Genomic DNA, 15284 nt, shown 5'->3' on the forward strand with positions numbered 1-15284 from the left:
AATTTTTTTTGAATAGCATTTATATAGCCATTGCACACCTATAAATTTATTTGCCAAAAAAAATAACCGATCAGTACTAAAATGACAAAATCACAAAATTTGTTTATTAGATTTTTAATCATTTTGATTTAATATAACAATGCTTATTTTAGCCAGGAGACGTTTAAAAAACGAGTTGTAAATCCAATAAACGAATAAATTTCAATCGTTGTTTTGTTTTCAATTTTTCTTAATGTTGGTAATCTTAAGAATGGCAAAAAGTATGCGTTGCTTAGTAACCGTCTTATCAAAACTTTTGCGTTGCATAGCAGCGGGTATAATTATTGGCGCGAATTTCGAAATTAAAACTTCTCCGGGGCAATTTAATTGTGCGGTTTGGATCTTTGTTTTTGGCAAAAAGTGTGAAAAACGGCGGGTCATAAATTAGAAATTTCGCGTTCAGCTGCGTATTCCGGTAAAAAGAATTAAAATGTGTAATTTATCCAATGTCCGAGAAAGCGCATATTCGAATTTATCCGAGTAGCGAACCCCCGGTTTATCGCCGCTTTTCATTCAGTAGTATTCAAGCAGTCGAGTTTCAGGGAGCGACTCATGCCCTTTTCAGGCGCGTATTTCGTGTAATTTGAAAGAACGAAAAATGTCATCGAACAAAATGCTGAAAATCGAGTGAGGAGACAAAATGCGGCGTCGTTTGTTCATTTTTTTCCTCGTGGTGGTAGTTTATCTAGGGGAAATTTGTGTGGCTATTCTCAATTCAGGTGAGTCGAATTTTTTTTCCTCTTTACCAAACTAAATTTGAATATAAATCGAAACTTGTCTCGTTTGTTCCGACCATTTATAATTCAAGTCTAGTCGATATTAAACAATGTGGCCTAATCAATCATTCTATGCATAAACTAATTCAAGATTTTTTCAGGTCCGAGTTACCGAAACGGTGAAATTTTGCCCAGATTCACCTCCCAGCCCAACACGTTCAGCGCCGTTATCGGCGATACCATCGTACTACCATGCGAGGTGCAAAATCTGGGTGAGTCCCCCAATTTTTTATTTTTTTTTTTTCATCAAACGGAATTGAAAATTGTGCAAATTAGGGCCGAACAGGGCGTTGGCGAGTGTTATTCGTAACGACCGCCCCGGAATATAACCCGTTATGGTCGCTTTACAAGCATTTCAATTAAACTTGGACGTTGAAATAGGAGGGATTTTGCATTCGGTCTCGGAGTTGGAAATTGCTTCAATTGCGACCGTATTAAATTAATTGTCGTGATTAGGAGACTTGTTACCGAATCGATTCAACGCAATTTTTTTTTTCACAGATGAAAATATTCAGGCGGTTGTGACAGCAGTCGTCGCGCTTTATTTTAACCACTGAAATTTGCATACAAATTAAAAGCCGGCCGAGCACTACTCCCCAGTGCTGTAAACGTTAACCGAGATAAAACAGGATCCGGGATGAAAAAAAAATAAATAAAAATAAAAACACAACATGAAATTTCAGAAGCGGTGTGTTCTATTTTCGAATTTGGCGCCCAATAATATCCAAATAGAAATCAGCGTGCCAGTTTCGGAACAATGCGGGCGGTTTATCTTTTATCACAAATGTTTGAATTGCTAACTAGAAAAGGTGGTCAAATCTGTCGGAATCGAAAATGTATTGTAGAAATCATGGGGGGCTCGCGGCATAGCCCCCATTTAAAACTCACACTCACTTTGGAAAAAAACAACACCACCCTTTACACAATAGTATATTAAAAAACGCGTTTCGTAAGGCAAGTTATGACTTATGAAACGAGTTTTTTTATGCTATTTTTTTCTATTTTGGGCGTTTTACGTACTTTTTGAACATAAAAATCGATTTTACAAAATTTAGGAACCTTTGCTGTGGTTGGTAATAAATGTCACAAAGTATTTTCCAAAATTTTGTTGAATTAACAATGAATATTTCATGTACACGACTTGAAAACGCCGCTGAATCACCATTACCAACCTCTAGAAAGTAAATTGTCCTAGTGTATTTCAGCACCCGAATTGGTGTTGAAACGGCTCATTAAAGCATCGGTTTTGGTATCGAAATAAGCTTTCTTTCAGTCGCAAAATAGAAAAACACTATTTTCATCACCCTTTTGCCTTTTTATATCGTTTTCGTTCGATTTTCTTAAAGAGTGTGCGCCTTTTTTTCGAAATGTCAACAACTGTCAGAAGTGTCAGACTAAATGATTAAAAATACAAGGCACTCTTGGTGTCGCACAATAATTGTTTTTTTCCTAAATTTGGAAGCACTAAAAGTAGAAAAGGACAAAAGATAGATATTGAATGAAAGTAAAAAACAAAAATTCAATCATAATTCTACAAAATAGTAGAGTTTTATAGAGAAAAAAGGCCTAAAAGTGCATAAATTTTAAGTTAAAAAACCTTAATCAAGAGTCCGTTGGATTTCAATCATTGAATTTGACACTTCTGACATTTGGCAACATTTCGCGTCAGTGTGGCTCACACTCTTCAAGAAAATCAAACAAAAAACGATTAGAAAAACAGAAGTATACTTTACTGGTTTATTGTTTAAAGTGTGATAAACTTAAAGATTCTCAAAAATATAAATAATCTCATTTGTGAGGTTGTTACTAGTTTTGGGCATTTTTGAGTTTGCGCCCGCTACCAACCTCAGGAAATAAAATGTTGCGTTTCATAATACACGATACTCGAATAGGTTTTTTAAGGCAAAGTGGAAAAACCGTTTATTTAACTCGAAAACGTCACAATTCCCGTTGCACTTCCACACATTAATTTGCATAAAGCTGCTCTCTCTTTCTGTGCTTAGTTTTGGGTCGGGAAAAGTGTCTGTTTCAGAACGATTGAACGTTATTTAAATTGACAAATGAATACCGCAAGCACTTGTCATAAATCACAAATTTAAGGGAACAAAAAATCTGGAATAATCAATCATGTTAGTGACGAATCGAGCGAACGATTTGTTTCTCTCCGATCGTAAATCATTATTTTCGATTTATTTAAGAATTTTGGGCGAAAAATTAAGTTCGTCATCACATCACATTCGCGTATTTGTGGCGCGGACTTGTAATTAATTCGCCCACTGAAGCGCGAATTGAAAAAATTGGAAATTTTCAGCAATTGAGTCTAAAGCTGTGCAAATGCGAAATAGAGAGTATTATCCGTCAATGTTCGTTTTAGAGTCCTTTTCTCTGTTCGGTATTCGATTCGACCTTCGCAATTTTGGTTCGTTGGACCGTTTAGTATTTGCTTATCGAGTCAAGTTAAGCCCGGCATTAGCACAGAGGCTAATCTAATATACAGGGTGCGCCAGAACTCGCGCTCCAGAGAAAAATTTCAAGATACCAGGAACAGGAAAAAAATTATCTATAAAAATGAGAGTCTAAATTTTGCACTTTGACTCTATTTATTTCAGTTGGAAAAATAATTTTCCAAGTTTTTTATCTACAGGCTATTAGAAGAAGAAACAAAGAAGCTGTATCCTAAATTATAACTCTGTTTGATGGTATTTGTGGCTTTTATTAGCAAAATTTTCTAAGTAATTGTAAAAAAAACATATACAAGATCATTAGTATCATTAAATAGACATAAAAAAATGTCAAATATCAAAAATTTTTGACAGATAGAATTTTTTAAACATTTTTTCCAGTTCTTGGAATCTTATCTTACTAGAAATGTTTCTTTGGGGCGCGAGTTCTGGCGCATCCTGTATATAGAGTGTAAAATTCGCTATTTTGACGTCCAGTCTTTAAAGCACCCACTTTGATGCTTTATTAGCGTTGTCATGGATATGACAAATACCATTCATTAAAAACAAATGAATTTGATGATTATTTGATGAAACAGTTGGACGAGTTTTGCAATTTTCACGGAAAATGTAAAATTTCGATCGTCACGATAATTAAAAACCTTCAATAATCGAAAATCATAAAAGAGGAAACATTTTCCATCAGTTCGGAAAATATCGAGCGAACACAAAAGGCAATTAGTAGTTTGGCAAGGAAAAGGCAGATTACAACTTTTAATAAGTTGCTCGATTGTTACCAGCGACAGTGAGGGTAATTTTTACGACGCAAGTATTTAAGTTTTATTAAGCTATAATTAAAGAGAAATTAAATTCGAATATTGTGGAGATGATGAAAAGCGGCGGCGGCGGCGGCGGCAGTGGCGGTGTGACGGTATTCTGTGAGTTTAACCGCTGGCGGCTTTATGTAATTGGACCGCACTCATTTACATATAAATTGTAAACAGGATCGGAGAGGTGAAACACGGGGGGTGGTAAAGGGGTGGCATATATCTGCATGCACCCGTTTTATGTATGTTTGCAAGTGTGGGTGTACATATGCCGATCATTCAACTAAAACAAAACACTGACGAGCCAATTTTATTCCACGAAATTGATCAAACTAATCACAATATGGAAAACGACTAGTGCATTTAGCTCTTTAAGGTTGGCAATTGGATAAAACTCCCAAAGAAGTATCCAGTTGCCTAGCGACCAAGCCATTTTATAGCTCTGATGATTGGCTAGACTTCGAAAAAAGTGTTAGTTGCCTAGCAACCAAGCCATTTATTATAGCGGGAAAAACAAAACTGATCTCGGAATGATTATCGCTCAGGTTTGTCTAACCCGATTAATTAATTAAGGGATGCTTCAGGTTCATTTGGCATTTGCAATCGTGCTAATTGCACGATCAATGCTGCGGTTCATGTCAAAAATTCGTTAGAGACTAGTACTGGTTGGTACACCCTTTGAAATCCACCGGTAATTCGATCGTTTTACCCTCTTTAATGCCATGCCATGTGTTTCGGTTTTTATCGTTGTTTGTTCAGTGAAGGGGTGCATTTAGACGATTTACATATTAAAATAATTTTCGGAAAAAAAGCGAGTTTAGTAGAGGGATGACCGATGATGAAAAGACGGCCCCTTTGAATAATTAAAATTTTTATTTGAATGACAAAGCGACAAAGCAAACTGATGATCCCGATAAAACCGAAACGGTGAATAGTCCGAGTGGAGTTTTATTCATAGAAGGATTAAAAATTGACTCGTTTCAGCGGGATTTTTACAAGTTAATAAATAATAATGACGTACAGTTTTCGTCGAGACAGTCTTAAAGAAATTGCTCAAGTGTTTTCTTGCGGAAAATATCCGATAAAAGAGTAATGTAGTGTGGAAAATCGCATTTCCATTCTATGCGCTTGATTGCATTTCCAGGAAACTAAGTTATGCGAGGACTCCTAAATATAATAAGGACAAAGATTCTCCGTGGTCACCACAATCTATTTTTGGTGTTGTGTTGTACCTAATTACGGAGTTGAATCCAATCGCAAGCTTATTAATCGTTGAAATCCTCAAATTCGCAATTTTTTCCACAAGAATGCACTCGCGAGTTTTAAATTTCCAGCGCCGGCAGCAAACCGCATTGTGAAAATTGAAAACTGGATCGAATTATGGAAAATTCGTCAGCTTTTTTCGAAGCTGAAATAATGGCGTCCGTGTTGTAATTGTTGCGAACAAGGGCGATAATAGTGCAGGGCTTTGGAAACAATGCACGAGGACATAAAGCCGGATTGTTAATGGAAAGTGGAAGGATATTTAAAGGGCCAAGTGTCGTTCACTCTCGTATTTGCAGCGTCACCAATTCCTCTCTGCTCTTTTATAGCCCCACACACCACAACCACCTCACTCTTTGTTGTCTCTCGGTTGCAGGTTCCTTCGTTATCGTGTGGAAACGAGGCATCACCCTTTTAACAGCCGGTCAACAAAAAATCACAGCCGATCCCAGAATATCGCTAGTGGGATACAATCTGGAAGTGAGGGAGATCAGATACTCGGACCAGGGGGACTACACCTGCCAAATAGGCGACGGCTCGCATGGGGACCTCATACACACCGTCGAGATCCTCAGTGAGTGACCACAACTCATTTCAAACACACCCGCCATTGCGCCTGTCACTTTGACATCTAGTAACATTGCAAAATTGGTACCAACGGGTGAAAATTCCCCATCAATTAATTGCGTTGTTAAGCAACATTGCAATGGTGCCAACTCAGGGCTGGTCGGACGAAACTCCCCCAGTAATTAATAACGATTGCGGCGCGAGTTTTGAAGCAATCGGAGTAATGCGGTTTAGGGCGAAATGAGTGTGTCCTTTGGGCACGTAATGCGATTAAATGAGAGCGAAGAAATCCCTCTCATATATCCCCAATTTGTCATAGCGAGATCTCGGTTTTGTAGAAACACGACACGTGTCAGCCTCGAGCGACTAAATAGAGATGTTGAATTTCCAACTTGTCTGATCCCATGGAAAAGTGGCCCGGAGCGAAGCGCGTCGGTGAACCCTTCGAGTTAGAGAAACTTTCCAACATACAAATGACACCCGGAAGGCCTCGGCGGATCACGATTAATTTTTCACCTTCGAGGGTGACACCGAGAGAAAAATATTGTAAATTTTTTACGGTGGTCATGAATCATGAAAAACAACGAGCGGTCGCTTTTTCCAACTTGTGTATAACAATGGGGTGTACATATGGGGTGGGCATTGTCTGGTTGTATGAAACAGCGCACGGTGAATGTTTGTTTTAGCGATAAATTAATTTGCTCGTGTGTTTGGTTTGCATCAATTAAAAAAGTTTAGAATAACAAACAGGAAAATTATTATAGCAAAGGTTGTTTTTGCAATGATTTTTTCGTTTGGGATGGCATATGTCGTCGGACCATGCAGCTTCCGTGAAAAATAAAAGCTCGATAGGAATCAAGTTTAAATACATGCAAATTGAAGAGGACGCTTTGGTGAACATCAAAAACAGACGTTGTCTTATTTCCCGACACACAACGTGCCGTTGCACAGAGCGAGAGGGTTGATCAGTAAAACTCCCCGGTTTTAATGAATGCAAATTGACTGCTTTGCATTTTAAACTTGCAATCAAGTAGAATGATGGTATAAATATTCATACAGCGGTTTTGCTTTCCACCGCTTATTATTGCCTATGACATTTCACACAATAAATACATTTATTTATCTAGTAATTGTGTCATACAATTCCCCATTCAACTTATTCCTCAACTTTTCAAAGTAAAATATCGCCGTTTCAAAATTTACAATCTATTAAATTTTTTAATGCAAAATTATTATAGTTATATCTAAACAGGCATCTAACTGAATGTAGAATACGAGCCCTCGGGGAGCAGTTAATGCTCAATTCAAGTGAGCGCTCGCTCGTTCCTCGCTTGTATTAACTCGAACAAGTCCCGAACAAACCCAGACCGCAAACATGACAAAAACACAAACCCTCTTTTACCCTAAAAAAACGCTTCATCTGCATGCCGACCATGGACAGGGAAAAACTGGACGATTTATTTGTACTTTTTAAACGATTATGTATGTCGGCCATTGCGCCTGTCACTTTGACATTTAACTTAGTTGCTAAGCAACCGAATCACCAATATTAAAGTTGTGCCAACTTAAATGAAAATTCCCAACTGATTGATGCAACATGATTAAAAAAAGAACAAAAATTGCCTCTCGTACACGACAAAACACGTACCGCTTAATTAAACATCCCAATTCGTAGCAAAAAATGAATCGTCAATAACCGTTTTTTTTTCCAAGTCTGCATATTTTTGATCGAAAAAAGCAGCGAAATAAAGTGGACGATTTATTTTCACACCACGCAATTTTTCGTGAACTGTTTCGAAATATTTAATTTTTTTCACTTGAACGATTGTTTGCGCATGTCATTTTGACATAATGGCCGCCATTTAATTTAGACAACCGAGTCTGCAAATATTAAAATTGTGCCAACTTAAATGAAAGTTACCAACTGGATGATGTTGTTGCTAAACAACATCCTACTTTTTGGCGCGAATTAAAAAAAAAACAAGCAATTTGGAACAAAAAATTGCCTATTGTACAGGTTTTTTTCAAGTCTGCATATTTTTCTCTGGAAAAAGAGCCACACGTTTAATAAAGTTCGAACTCAGTGTCCATCGTTATTTGGCGAGCGAAAACAATGAACGCGAAACAATGGCCGCTTTTGTACAAAATGAGACAAGATAAGGAAAAACAATTGAAAATACGGGCGCGTAACACACGCTGACAACACTGGCAAAAAACAGTTGGAGTTGAAGTTTCGCTGATAAAATAAAATGGAATATGGCAATGTTAAAATTAGTTGTAATTTTTCATTACAGTGCCCCCCAGTATCCAGATTTTCCCCAACAGTGGCGATGTTTTGACCAGTCGGAAGGGGGCGACGGTGTCGTTCGAATGCCGGGCGAGTGGGAATCCCACACCGGTGGTTCAGTGGTCAAAAAAAGTAAGTTTTAGGGGTTTTTGACTCGTTTTAATTCACTTTGATTCAGGAAGGTCTTTTACCATCTGGGTTACAAGTGCAAACAGGGTATCTCTTATCACTAACCAACGTCCAACGCGAAGATGCGGGCGCTTATCAGTGCACGGCCTCCAACGGGATCGGACAAGCCGTCACCGGAGAAATCAAACTCCACGTCCTTTGTGAGTTTTCAAATTTAGTTGTTTTTTTTTTTCTTAATGTTGTTATAGTTCCGCCGGAAATCACCGTCGCTAAATCGTGGGTAAACTCCGGTGAGGGTCTGGAGGCCCGATTGGACTGTGTCGTGCATGCGGATCCTCCCGGAGAGGTTTGAACCAAACATAACCTCACTTATTTTCCCGCCATGAGAAATTTCAGGTTTCTTGGTATCAAAATTCGTTTCCTTTGCAACAAACCGATCGAAGAATTATGTCAACTAAAGGGAAAATCTATTCGTTGAATATAAAAAATGTCCAATTTTCCGATTTCGGAAATTACAGTTGCACTGTGCACAATTCGATCGGAAAGGACCGGAAGTATATCGAATTGACCGGAAAACCCGGACCGGCACGTATTATAAGTCCGGCTTATTCAAACCCGGAGTATTACGATTTGAGATGGGTGGTTCAGTCAGTGTTGCCAATTATCGAAGTTAAAATCCTCTATCGACGAGTATGGCTATTTTTTTGGTCATTATTTTTGTTAAATTGCTGTTTTAGATCAATGCAACGAGTTTTTATGACCACAAAGGTCAATGGCACGATTTAGTTATAAAACCGGAGCAGAAGTACGATTCGAAAACTAGTGAGAGGTTTCAGAGTTTTCGCATAACGAATCTAGTACCAGATTCGTTGTATGAATGCTTGATTTTGACCAAAAACCAGCATGGGTACAGCGATGTCTCTGATGTCCATCAATGGTTCAGCTTAGACAAAGGACGACCATTTGTGGGTTCAACAGGACAAATCAAAAGTTTGGGAATTGCAGTCATATTTTTGCAAACCATCATTTTATTATTGTAGATAGTTACGTACTGTTTTTATATTGTACAAAATTTCTTCGAATAAAAGTTACAAATAAATTTAATTTTACTACCAACCGCACCAAAAAAAGTAACTAGAGAGCAACAAAATAAAACCAAAAGTCACAAACTTAGTAGAATTTAATTGCTATAAAAGAATTATTACATGAAACAGTGAAAATAGTAAATTTCATGATGAAAATTGGTTCTACTTTTTTCCCAACGCTTTTTGAGTCTGAGCTGTTTTGAGTTTCGCCGCATCTTCTTTCTCTGAAATGTTCAGTTTAGATAAAAAATGTTAGTGTGAGTGATCACCTTTTTGTTCGGCTTCTCTACGCTTTTTCGCCTCTTCTCTTTGTTGTTTAATAATTGCTAATCTCGCTAGATCAGCCCTAGCTTGTTCGGTTTTGCCTTCAGCATGTAATTTCTGATAATGAGCTTGGGCTTTTTGCCTCTCAATTTCCTCGCGCTCTCGACGCGACAATTGGGGCTTACTGTCTACTTCCGTGTTTAAAGTTGCTAATTTTTTGCTCTTCTTTTGCACCCTGTTGGGGTTTTCGATTTCTATAAGGTTGGAGACCCCCTTGGCCTTAACCTGAAACCCCCAATCATAAAAAATCCTCGTTTTGAGGTCAACAAACCTCTCCTTCACTGCTGCTGTCATCACTGTCGTCAGATTCCTCCTCGCTTATTTTTTTATCACCAGATGCTTCATCTTCGCTACTTGAAGTGTCATCACCTTGTTGATGTCTCCATTTCTTCTTCTGTTCTTCACGTCGTCTCTCTTCTTCGAGTTCTTCCGGGTTGGTAAATCGGCGATTACGGCCTTTGTGGTTCGTGAATTTGCCTTCAAGTAGGTTAAGGTGTGACGCATTTTGCACAATGTGACGCGTTGATACTCACCTCGGGGCATTTTTGTCACCGTAAATTAACACAATTCACCTTAATATCACAAAAACTTAAATTTTGTCAACGTTTTTAACGAAAAAAGCATGGGATTATTTTGGAGACTCGAAATGTCAACCCACGGTATTGCCAACACCACACCAAATGACAGCAAAAAACACCAGATTCGAATTTTTTTTTATTCAAAAGTCTAGAGACAAGACATTTTTTCCAAGCACTCCTACCAACATTTCCACGCTCAATTTCCACAGCATTTCGGCCAAATCGTCGTTTTTCGCACTGGGGCTCTCCTCGCACCGGAAACAATTATTAAAGTAGACCCCCGTGACCCCGATTAATTCGACTGCGGTGGCACAAAAGACTGTAGTGCTTGCTGCTTGTTGCAAGGACTTGGTGAAGGGGCGCACAAGAGCGAAAAAAACGCGATAAAGCCACCAGTTTCGTGCCAACTTTGACGACACCATATTCCCAGGGTGGAGACTAAAAACGGAAATCCCTAACGGTTGCAGCTTTTTAGCCAAATAACGAACGAATAAAACATTACACAACTTGGAATTGTTGTAAGCCGTCATGTCCCAGTATTTGGCCGGTGATTCCGGCGAGAGAGTTTGCATGGAAATATTCTCTGTGGTCAAATTCGCAAATCTGGAAAAATTTAACACTTTTACGTTTTTTAGTTGGCAATGCCTCACCTATGAGACTCTGATGCGACAACCACAATCCTTGATCCCGTCACCAACAAGGGTTTCAATAAAAGAGTCAAATAAAAATGCCCCAAGTGATTCACCTGAAACGTAGTCTCAAAACCATCCCCTGTTTTACTAAACCCAAGTCCGAAAACCCCCGCATTTAAAATCAACATATCGATTTGTTTAAACATTGTTTTCACTTGGTTGGCAAAACTGTCAATACTGTGTAAATCCCCCAAATCGAGACGTATAGCTACACAATTCTCCCCCGCTGCTTGTTTCTCTTCCCTAACTTTTGCAATCGCCTCAGTGGCCCCTTCCAAGTCTCTACAAGCGAAAATCACACTAGCCCCATGCTTGGCTAAAGACCTCGCCGTCTCAAACCCAATCCCCGAGTTAGCCCCCGTCACTAGTGCCACTTTTCCGTTCAAATCGCGTCCGTGTAACACCTGCAGGGCTGTACTCGACCCATCGAATCTCTGTCTATAATCATTTGGGTGGTCTTTCTCCTCAACTGCGAACGCCAATCTTGGATCAGTATAAGTCGTTCTACGGTTCTCATGATCGACATAAATCACTTTTCCGCTTGTTTTGTCAATACAACGCTCCCAACCGAAGGGTAAATCCCCCGAAACTCGTTTTTTCTTCCCAGTTCGGGGATGAGTCCATTGTGTGGCTTTAGTTAAATGATTGGCGTAGAAAACACTACCGTCGACTGTCACACGCTCCTCCCAACCAGGGGGCAACTCATCCTCGCTATCCGACTCCGGGAGGTTCATTTTAAGGGGCTCAAACTGACATAACCTCAAACACTAATCACTGTGACTCCAACCGGTCTAAAGGGCTAAAAATTGGACCCTCGCCATGTCAAATCCCCACAATTAACAAAATTGTGCATGTATTGTTGACTTAAAGTGGTTTTTTCGACAAAAATGTAACATAAACAATAAAATTCTGGGGGAATTTCGTTTTTACCAGGGTACCAAAACGCGGGTAATTCAAATTGACCGTTCAAAATCAAGTAAAAAGAAGAATTGATACAAAATTACGTTTATTATTTAATTACAGTCTTATACAAGCAACAAACCCGTATTTTATGTACAAAAAAAACTGGTTTAGTTAATTTCTTGTCCATTCTTGTTTGATCATGTCCGAAGCCTTTTCCCCAATCATCATTATCACAGCATTGGTGTGTCCGGCCACCACATTGGGCATGATGGACCCATCGACCACCCTTAGCCCTTTAATCCCATAAACTTTCAATTGTTCGTCAACTACAGCATCGGGGTCGCTGAAGGGCCCCATTTTGCAAGTGCCGACTTGATGCCCCAAAGTGGTAGCCACGTGACGAACTGCACAAGCCCAATAAGCGTCGGTACCAAATGGTACATTTTCACACCCAGGAAATGGGGTCGTAATCATTGTAATGTTGTATTTTTGAAAATAGCGCGATTGCGTAATTGTAATGGCCTGAAAATAGTTTTAATTGAAGACAATTGCGACAGTCTTGTGGGTCAATAACAACACAAGTGTTCACCTTGTACTTGTATTGATGTGCAAAATAATTAGCAAGCTGTGTAAATAAAACAAAGAAGAAAATAGGGAAAAAAAACTGGTGTTTATTATAAAACACTGTTGTATAATTGACTGAAATTGATTGTTTTCAACCAAAGTGAAAGTTTTACGTAATAACTGAGACTGAGATGTGTTCCAGTAACCTTTACCAATTGGCAACACTGACCCGAAATATCCCTAAATACTTGCCATCTTGATCCCTTCGACCATTGTTTGCACATCCTCCTCATCCTCGAAATAATTGGGGATTAATTTGGGCCAATGTAGGGGATTCCCATCTTTGATCACAACTCTTCCTCGACTTTTCGGCCGCATCAAAACCGGTGCGATACTAAACGCCGGTTTGTACGCATGTGGGGCATAAACCCGTTCAAATAAACTCCGGGGAATCCCCAAAAGACTCCTCAAACTGCCATAAACATCGCCATTTAACGCTCCAGCTCCTAACACCAACTCGATATCAGGGTAATCCCCGACTTTTGCATATTTCGTTTGTACGAAAGCTAGGGCTTCGGCCCCTCCGGGTATAGTATAAGGCCCCCTTCCGTTAAAAACATAATTGAAAATATCAACGGGGTTTTGCACCCCCCGATCCGAAACCGTGATTGATTCATTGACAAAAAACACAAGTGCAGACATTGCCATATGGTCTTGGAGGTTATAACCGACTTTTAAATTTTGTAAAACGGGGATTCCCACACGGGTTAAATCCTTTTGAGGACCTACACCTGATAGCATCAATAAATGAGGACTATTAATTGACCCAGCCGATAAAATCACTTCCTTTTTTACCAAAACTGTGAATTTGCGCCGATTTTTCAAAAATTCGACTCCATAGGCTTGTTTAGTGTTTGGATCGATTAGAATTTTAGTAACACGTGTTTTAATCGAAATGTGTAAATTGGGGCGGTGTAAAACCGGCTTGAGAAACGCCTTAGAGGCGCTACAACGCATCCCGTTTCTCATTGTTGCCAAAACTTTGGAAAAACCTAGACCATAGGGGGCGTTAGGGTCGTTGTTTTGGTACCCCAGGTCTTCCCCCGATTTTATAAAAAGTTTGACTAGAGGTGACTCATACCCCGGGTGTTCCACACTCAAATAACCGCTTTTCCCGTGATATTTTCCATCAATTTCCCGACATTTCGTACAATTTTCCGATTTGATAAAATAAGGGAGGACTTGGTCGTAGTTCCAACCACGGTTTCCTAGATTTTCCCATTGGTCAAAATCCAGTTTGGTGCCTCTGGTATACAAGAGAAAATTTATCACTGAAGTGCCCCCGAGGGCCTTGCCTCGGGGCATATTACACCGCCCGTCGATGAGCCCCAAACACGCCGTTTTCAATCTCTCGCTCTTATAGCCCCAATTGTAACTCGTGATGGTTTGCAACGACGCAATCAACGGCACATCCGTCAAAAAATTCTCATCGTCTCCGGCCTCCAGCAGCAAAACCGACCAATTGGGGTTCTCACTCAACCGATTCGCCACAACACAGCCCCCCGAACCAGCCCCCACGATCACAAAGTCGTAACTTTTGCGGAAATTCGTCGTATCGGTGATGTCACTCGCGCCGAAAAAACGCCGAAAATCGTTGAGGAGATTTTGTGAATTTGCACAAAGGAAAAACGCCGCACAGAAAAAATACACGATTTTCCTCATTTTCACGGCATGACGGACAAATCGATTGGCGACTGAATCAAGACTGCGAGAAACTGGGACCGAATTGGGGCACTTTGGTCAAGTCAAGGACGACAATATCTTGCACATCTGAGAAATTGTTATTATGTAAAAGTTTTACACAGACGTGTGCCACACACCACTTACGTAATTTTAATTAAATCTGGAATTTCGGTAATTTTGAATCAAATTATAAGAGATTGCGCGCGATTCTTGTGTCATGTTCGCCGTGATAGCTTTCACAGAAAATTAATTAGGCAATTGAGATGCACGATTAGAAATACGAGAATGTGGGTGATTGCCAATGAGACTCTAGACACTGACTCATCACAATGTTTATCTTAATTATTATTATTACAACAAGTGACAGGTTTTGCAACATTTTGGCAAATCAAAGTTAAAAAAAAAACAAATTTAAATTTCCCGCGACATTTACAATCAGTTGCCAGGCAACGTGCAAATCACAGATCGAGTTTCCCGCTCTTTTGAAATCGTTACTAGGCAACAATAATAATAATAATAATACAACAAAAAGGTTTAAAACGTGTGACCTTGAATGTGTTTTGGTAAAAATATGAGAACTTTTAATCACACCGGGTGTGATTTAAAACCAAATTACTTTATTCGTCATCACTTTCTCGAAAATCGATTAGATAATTAAAATTCACACCCCGAAATGTCATAAAAATGAGTAACACGACAAGACGTTATCTTCATACAAATGTTTATTTTATAATTTCGATGAGAATCACAAAAGATATGAATAAATAAGCGCTTCGTGGGACAGAAATCGATTGGGAGGGTGATTTTTCATTTCCTGAAATGAAAAATTAATTCCATTTAGGACTATTTCTTACAAATCCACATTTTTCATTATGCAACCAGAAATACAACTCACTTACATTGGCGGTTTTATTTGTTTAACAACTTTGACAATTAATTCATTATTTGAATAATGATAGTTTTTGTTAAAAATGACTTTGTTTTTTTTTATCTTAAAGCTGTTTCTTTGAGTTGTCATTTATTAAAATTTTTGTTATTTAACTTGCGTTAACTCATTTGTCTTAAT

General features: G+C 39.0%; 5 protein-coding genes across 8 annotated transcripts in view; 1 reads left to right on the forward strand and 4 right to left on the reverse strand.

Annotated features, from left to right (window-relative positions):
• Positions 1 to 41: 41 nt before the first annotated feature.
• LOC123016267 (limbic system-associated membrane protein-like) lies at positions 42 to 9428 on the forward strand. Of its 2 annotated transcripts, none has more exons than XM_044416554.1 (8): positions 42 to 758; positions 917 to 1027; positions 5723 to 5920; positions 8208 to 8332; positions 8379 to 8529; positions 8578 to 8675; positions 8726 to 9019; positions 9067 to 9428. In XM_044416554.1, exons 1-8 carry the CDS (start codon positions 680 to 682, stop codon positions 9367 to 9369), a joined length of 1359 nt encoding a protein of 452 aa, XP_044272489.1. In that variant the 5' UTR covers positions 42 to 679; the 3' UTR covers positions 9370 to 9428. The 2 variants fall into 2 exon arrangements, with proteins under 2 accessions (XP_044272489.1, XP_044272490.1); XM_044416555.1 differs by having other exon boundaries at positions 8383 to 8529.
• A 63-nt stretch (positions 9429 to 9491) lies between these two features.
• LOC123016269 (28 kDa heat- and acid-stable phosphoprotein-like) lies at positions 9492 to 10429 on the reverse strand. Its single transcript, XM_044416560.1, has 4 exons — positions 10272 to 10429; positions 10010 to 10215; positions 9684 to 9963; positions 9492 to 9638 (listed from the first exon to the last, which is right to left on the reverse strand). Exons 1-4 carry the CDS (start codon positions 10279 to 10281, stop codon positions 9577 to 9579), a joined length of 558 nt encoding a protein of 185 aa, XP_044272495.1. The 5' UTR covers positions 10282 to 10429; the 3' UTR covers positions 9492 to 9576.
• Positions 10430 to 10439: 10 nt separating this feature from the next.
• LOC123016268 (WW domain-containing oxidoreductase) lies at positions 10440 to 11934 on the reverse strand. 3 transcript variants are annotated; one of them, XM_044416558.1, is made up of 3 exons: positions 11348 to 11934; positions 10967 to 11290; positions 10440 to 10919 (listed from the first exon to the last, which is right to left on the reverse strand). In XM_044416558.1, the coding sequence occupies exons 1-3, from the start codon at positions 11740 to 11742 to the stop codon at positions 10457 to 10459; spliced, it is 1182 nt and encodes a 393-aa protein (XP_044272493.1). In that variant the 5' UTR covers positions 11743 to 11934; the 3' UTR covers positions 10440 to 10456. The 3 variants fall into 3 exon arrangements, with proteins under 3 accessions (XP_044272493.1, XP_044272494.1, XP_044272491.1); XM_044416559.1 differs by having other exon boundaries at positions 10440 to 10754; positions 10819 to 10919; positions 10967 to 11933; XM_044416556.1 differs by having other exon boundaries at positions 10967 to 11930.
• A 63-nt stretch (positions 11935 to 11997) lies between these two features.
• Positions 11998 to 14773, reverse strand: LOC123016266 (glucose dehydrogenase [FAD, quinone]). Its single transcript, XM_044416553.1, has 3 exons — positions 14363 to 14773; positions 12728 to 14305; positions 11998 to 12433 (listed from the first exon to the last, which is right to left on the reverse strand). Exons 2-3 carry the CDS (start codon positions 14195 to 14197, stop codon positions 12083 to 12085), a joined length of 1821 nt encoding a protein of 606 aa, XP_044272488.1. The 5' UTR covers positions 14198 to 14305; positions 14363 to 14773; the 3' UTR covers positions 11998 to 12082.
• Positions 14774 to 14922: 149 nt separating this feature from the next.
• Positions 14923 to 15284, reverse strand: part of LOC123016270 — a 1692-nt gene continuing 1330 nt past the window's right edge. The window contains exon 3 of the mRNA XM_044416561.1: positions 14923 to 15032. Coding sequence (XP_044272496.1) covers positions 14941 to 15032 — 92 coding nt within the window. The 3' untranslated portion in view covers positions 14923 to 14940. The remainder of the gene's footprint in view (positions 15033 to 15284) is intronic.

Source organism: Tribolium madens, unplaced genomic scaffold, assembly GCF_015345945.1.
Source record: "Tribolium madens isolate multiple individuals breed KSU strain unplaced genomic scaffold, Tmad_KSU_1.1 Scaffold_1;HRSCAF=32;Tcas5.2_LG8, whole genome shotgun sequence".
NCBI classification, from domain to species: Eukaryota; Metazoa; Arthropoda; class Insecta; order Coleoptera; family Tenebrionidae; genus Tribolium; species Tribolium madens.

Bases quoted from the DNA above. Each gene is read 5' to 3' on its own strand.
- LOC123016267 (XM_044416554.1), top strand. From the start codon at position 680: ATGCGGCGTCGTTTGTTCATTTTTTTCCTCGTGGTGGTAGTTTATCTA. The intron at 759-916 runs GTGAGTCGAATT...AGATTTTTTCAG, and splicing joins TGTGGCTATTCTCAATTCAG to GTCCGAGTTACCGAAACGGT. The intron at 8,333-8,378 runs GTAAGTTTTAGG...ACTTTGATTCAG, and splicing joins TGGTTCAGTGGTCAAAAAAA to GAAGGTCTTTTACCATCTGG.
- LOC123016269 (XM_044416560.1), bottom strand. The intron at 9,964-10,009 runs GTTTGTTGACCT...TGGGGGTTTCAG, and splicing joins ACAGCAGCAGTGAAGGAGAG to GTTAAGGCCAAGGGGGTCTC. The intron at 9,639-9,683 runs GTGATCACTCAC...TGAACATTTCAG, and splicing joins TAGAGAAGCCGAACAAAAAG to AGAAAGAAGATGCGGCGAAA.
- LOC123016268 (XM_044416556.1), bottom strand. From the start codon at position 11,742: ATGAACCTCCCGGAGTCGGATAGCGAGGATGAGTTGCCCCCTGGTTGG. The intron at 10,920-10,966 runs GTGAGGCATTGC...AAATTTTTCCAG, and splicing joins GTCGCATCAGAGTCTCATAG to ATTTGCGAATTTGACCACAG.
- LOC123016266 (XM_044416553.1), bottom strand. From the start codon at position 14,197: ATGAGGAAAATCGTGTATTTTTTCTGTGCGGCGTTTTTCCTTTGTGCA. The intron at 12,434-12,727 runs GCAAGTATTTAG...AACTATTTTCAG, and splicing joins TGGTCGAAGGGATCAAGATG to GCCATTACAATTACGCAATC.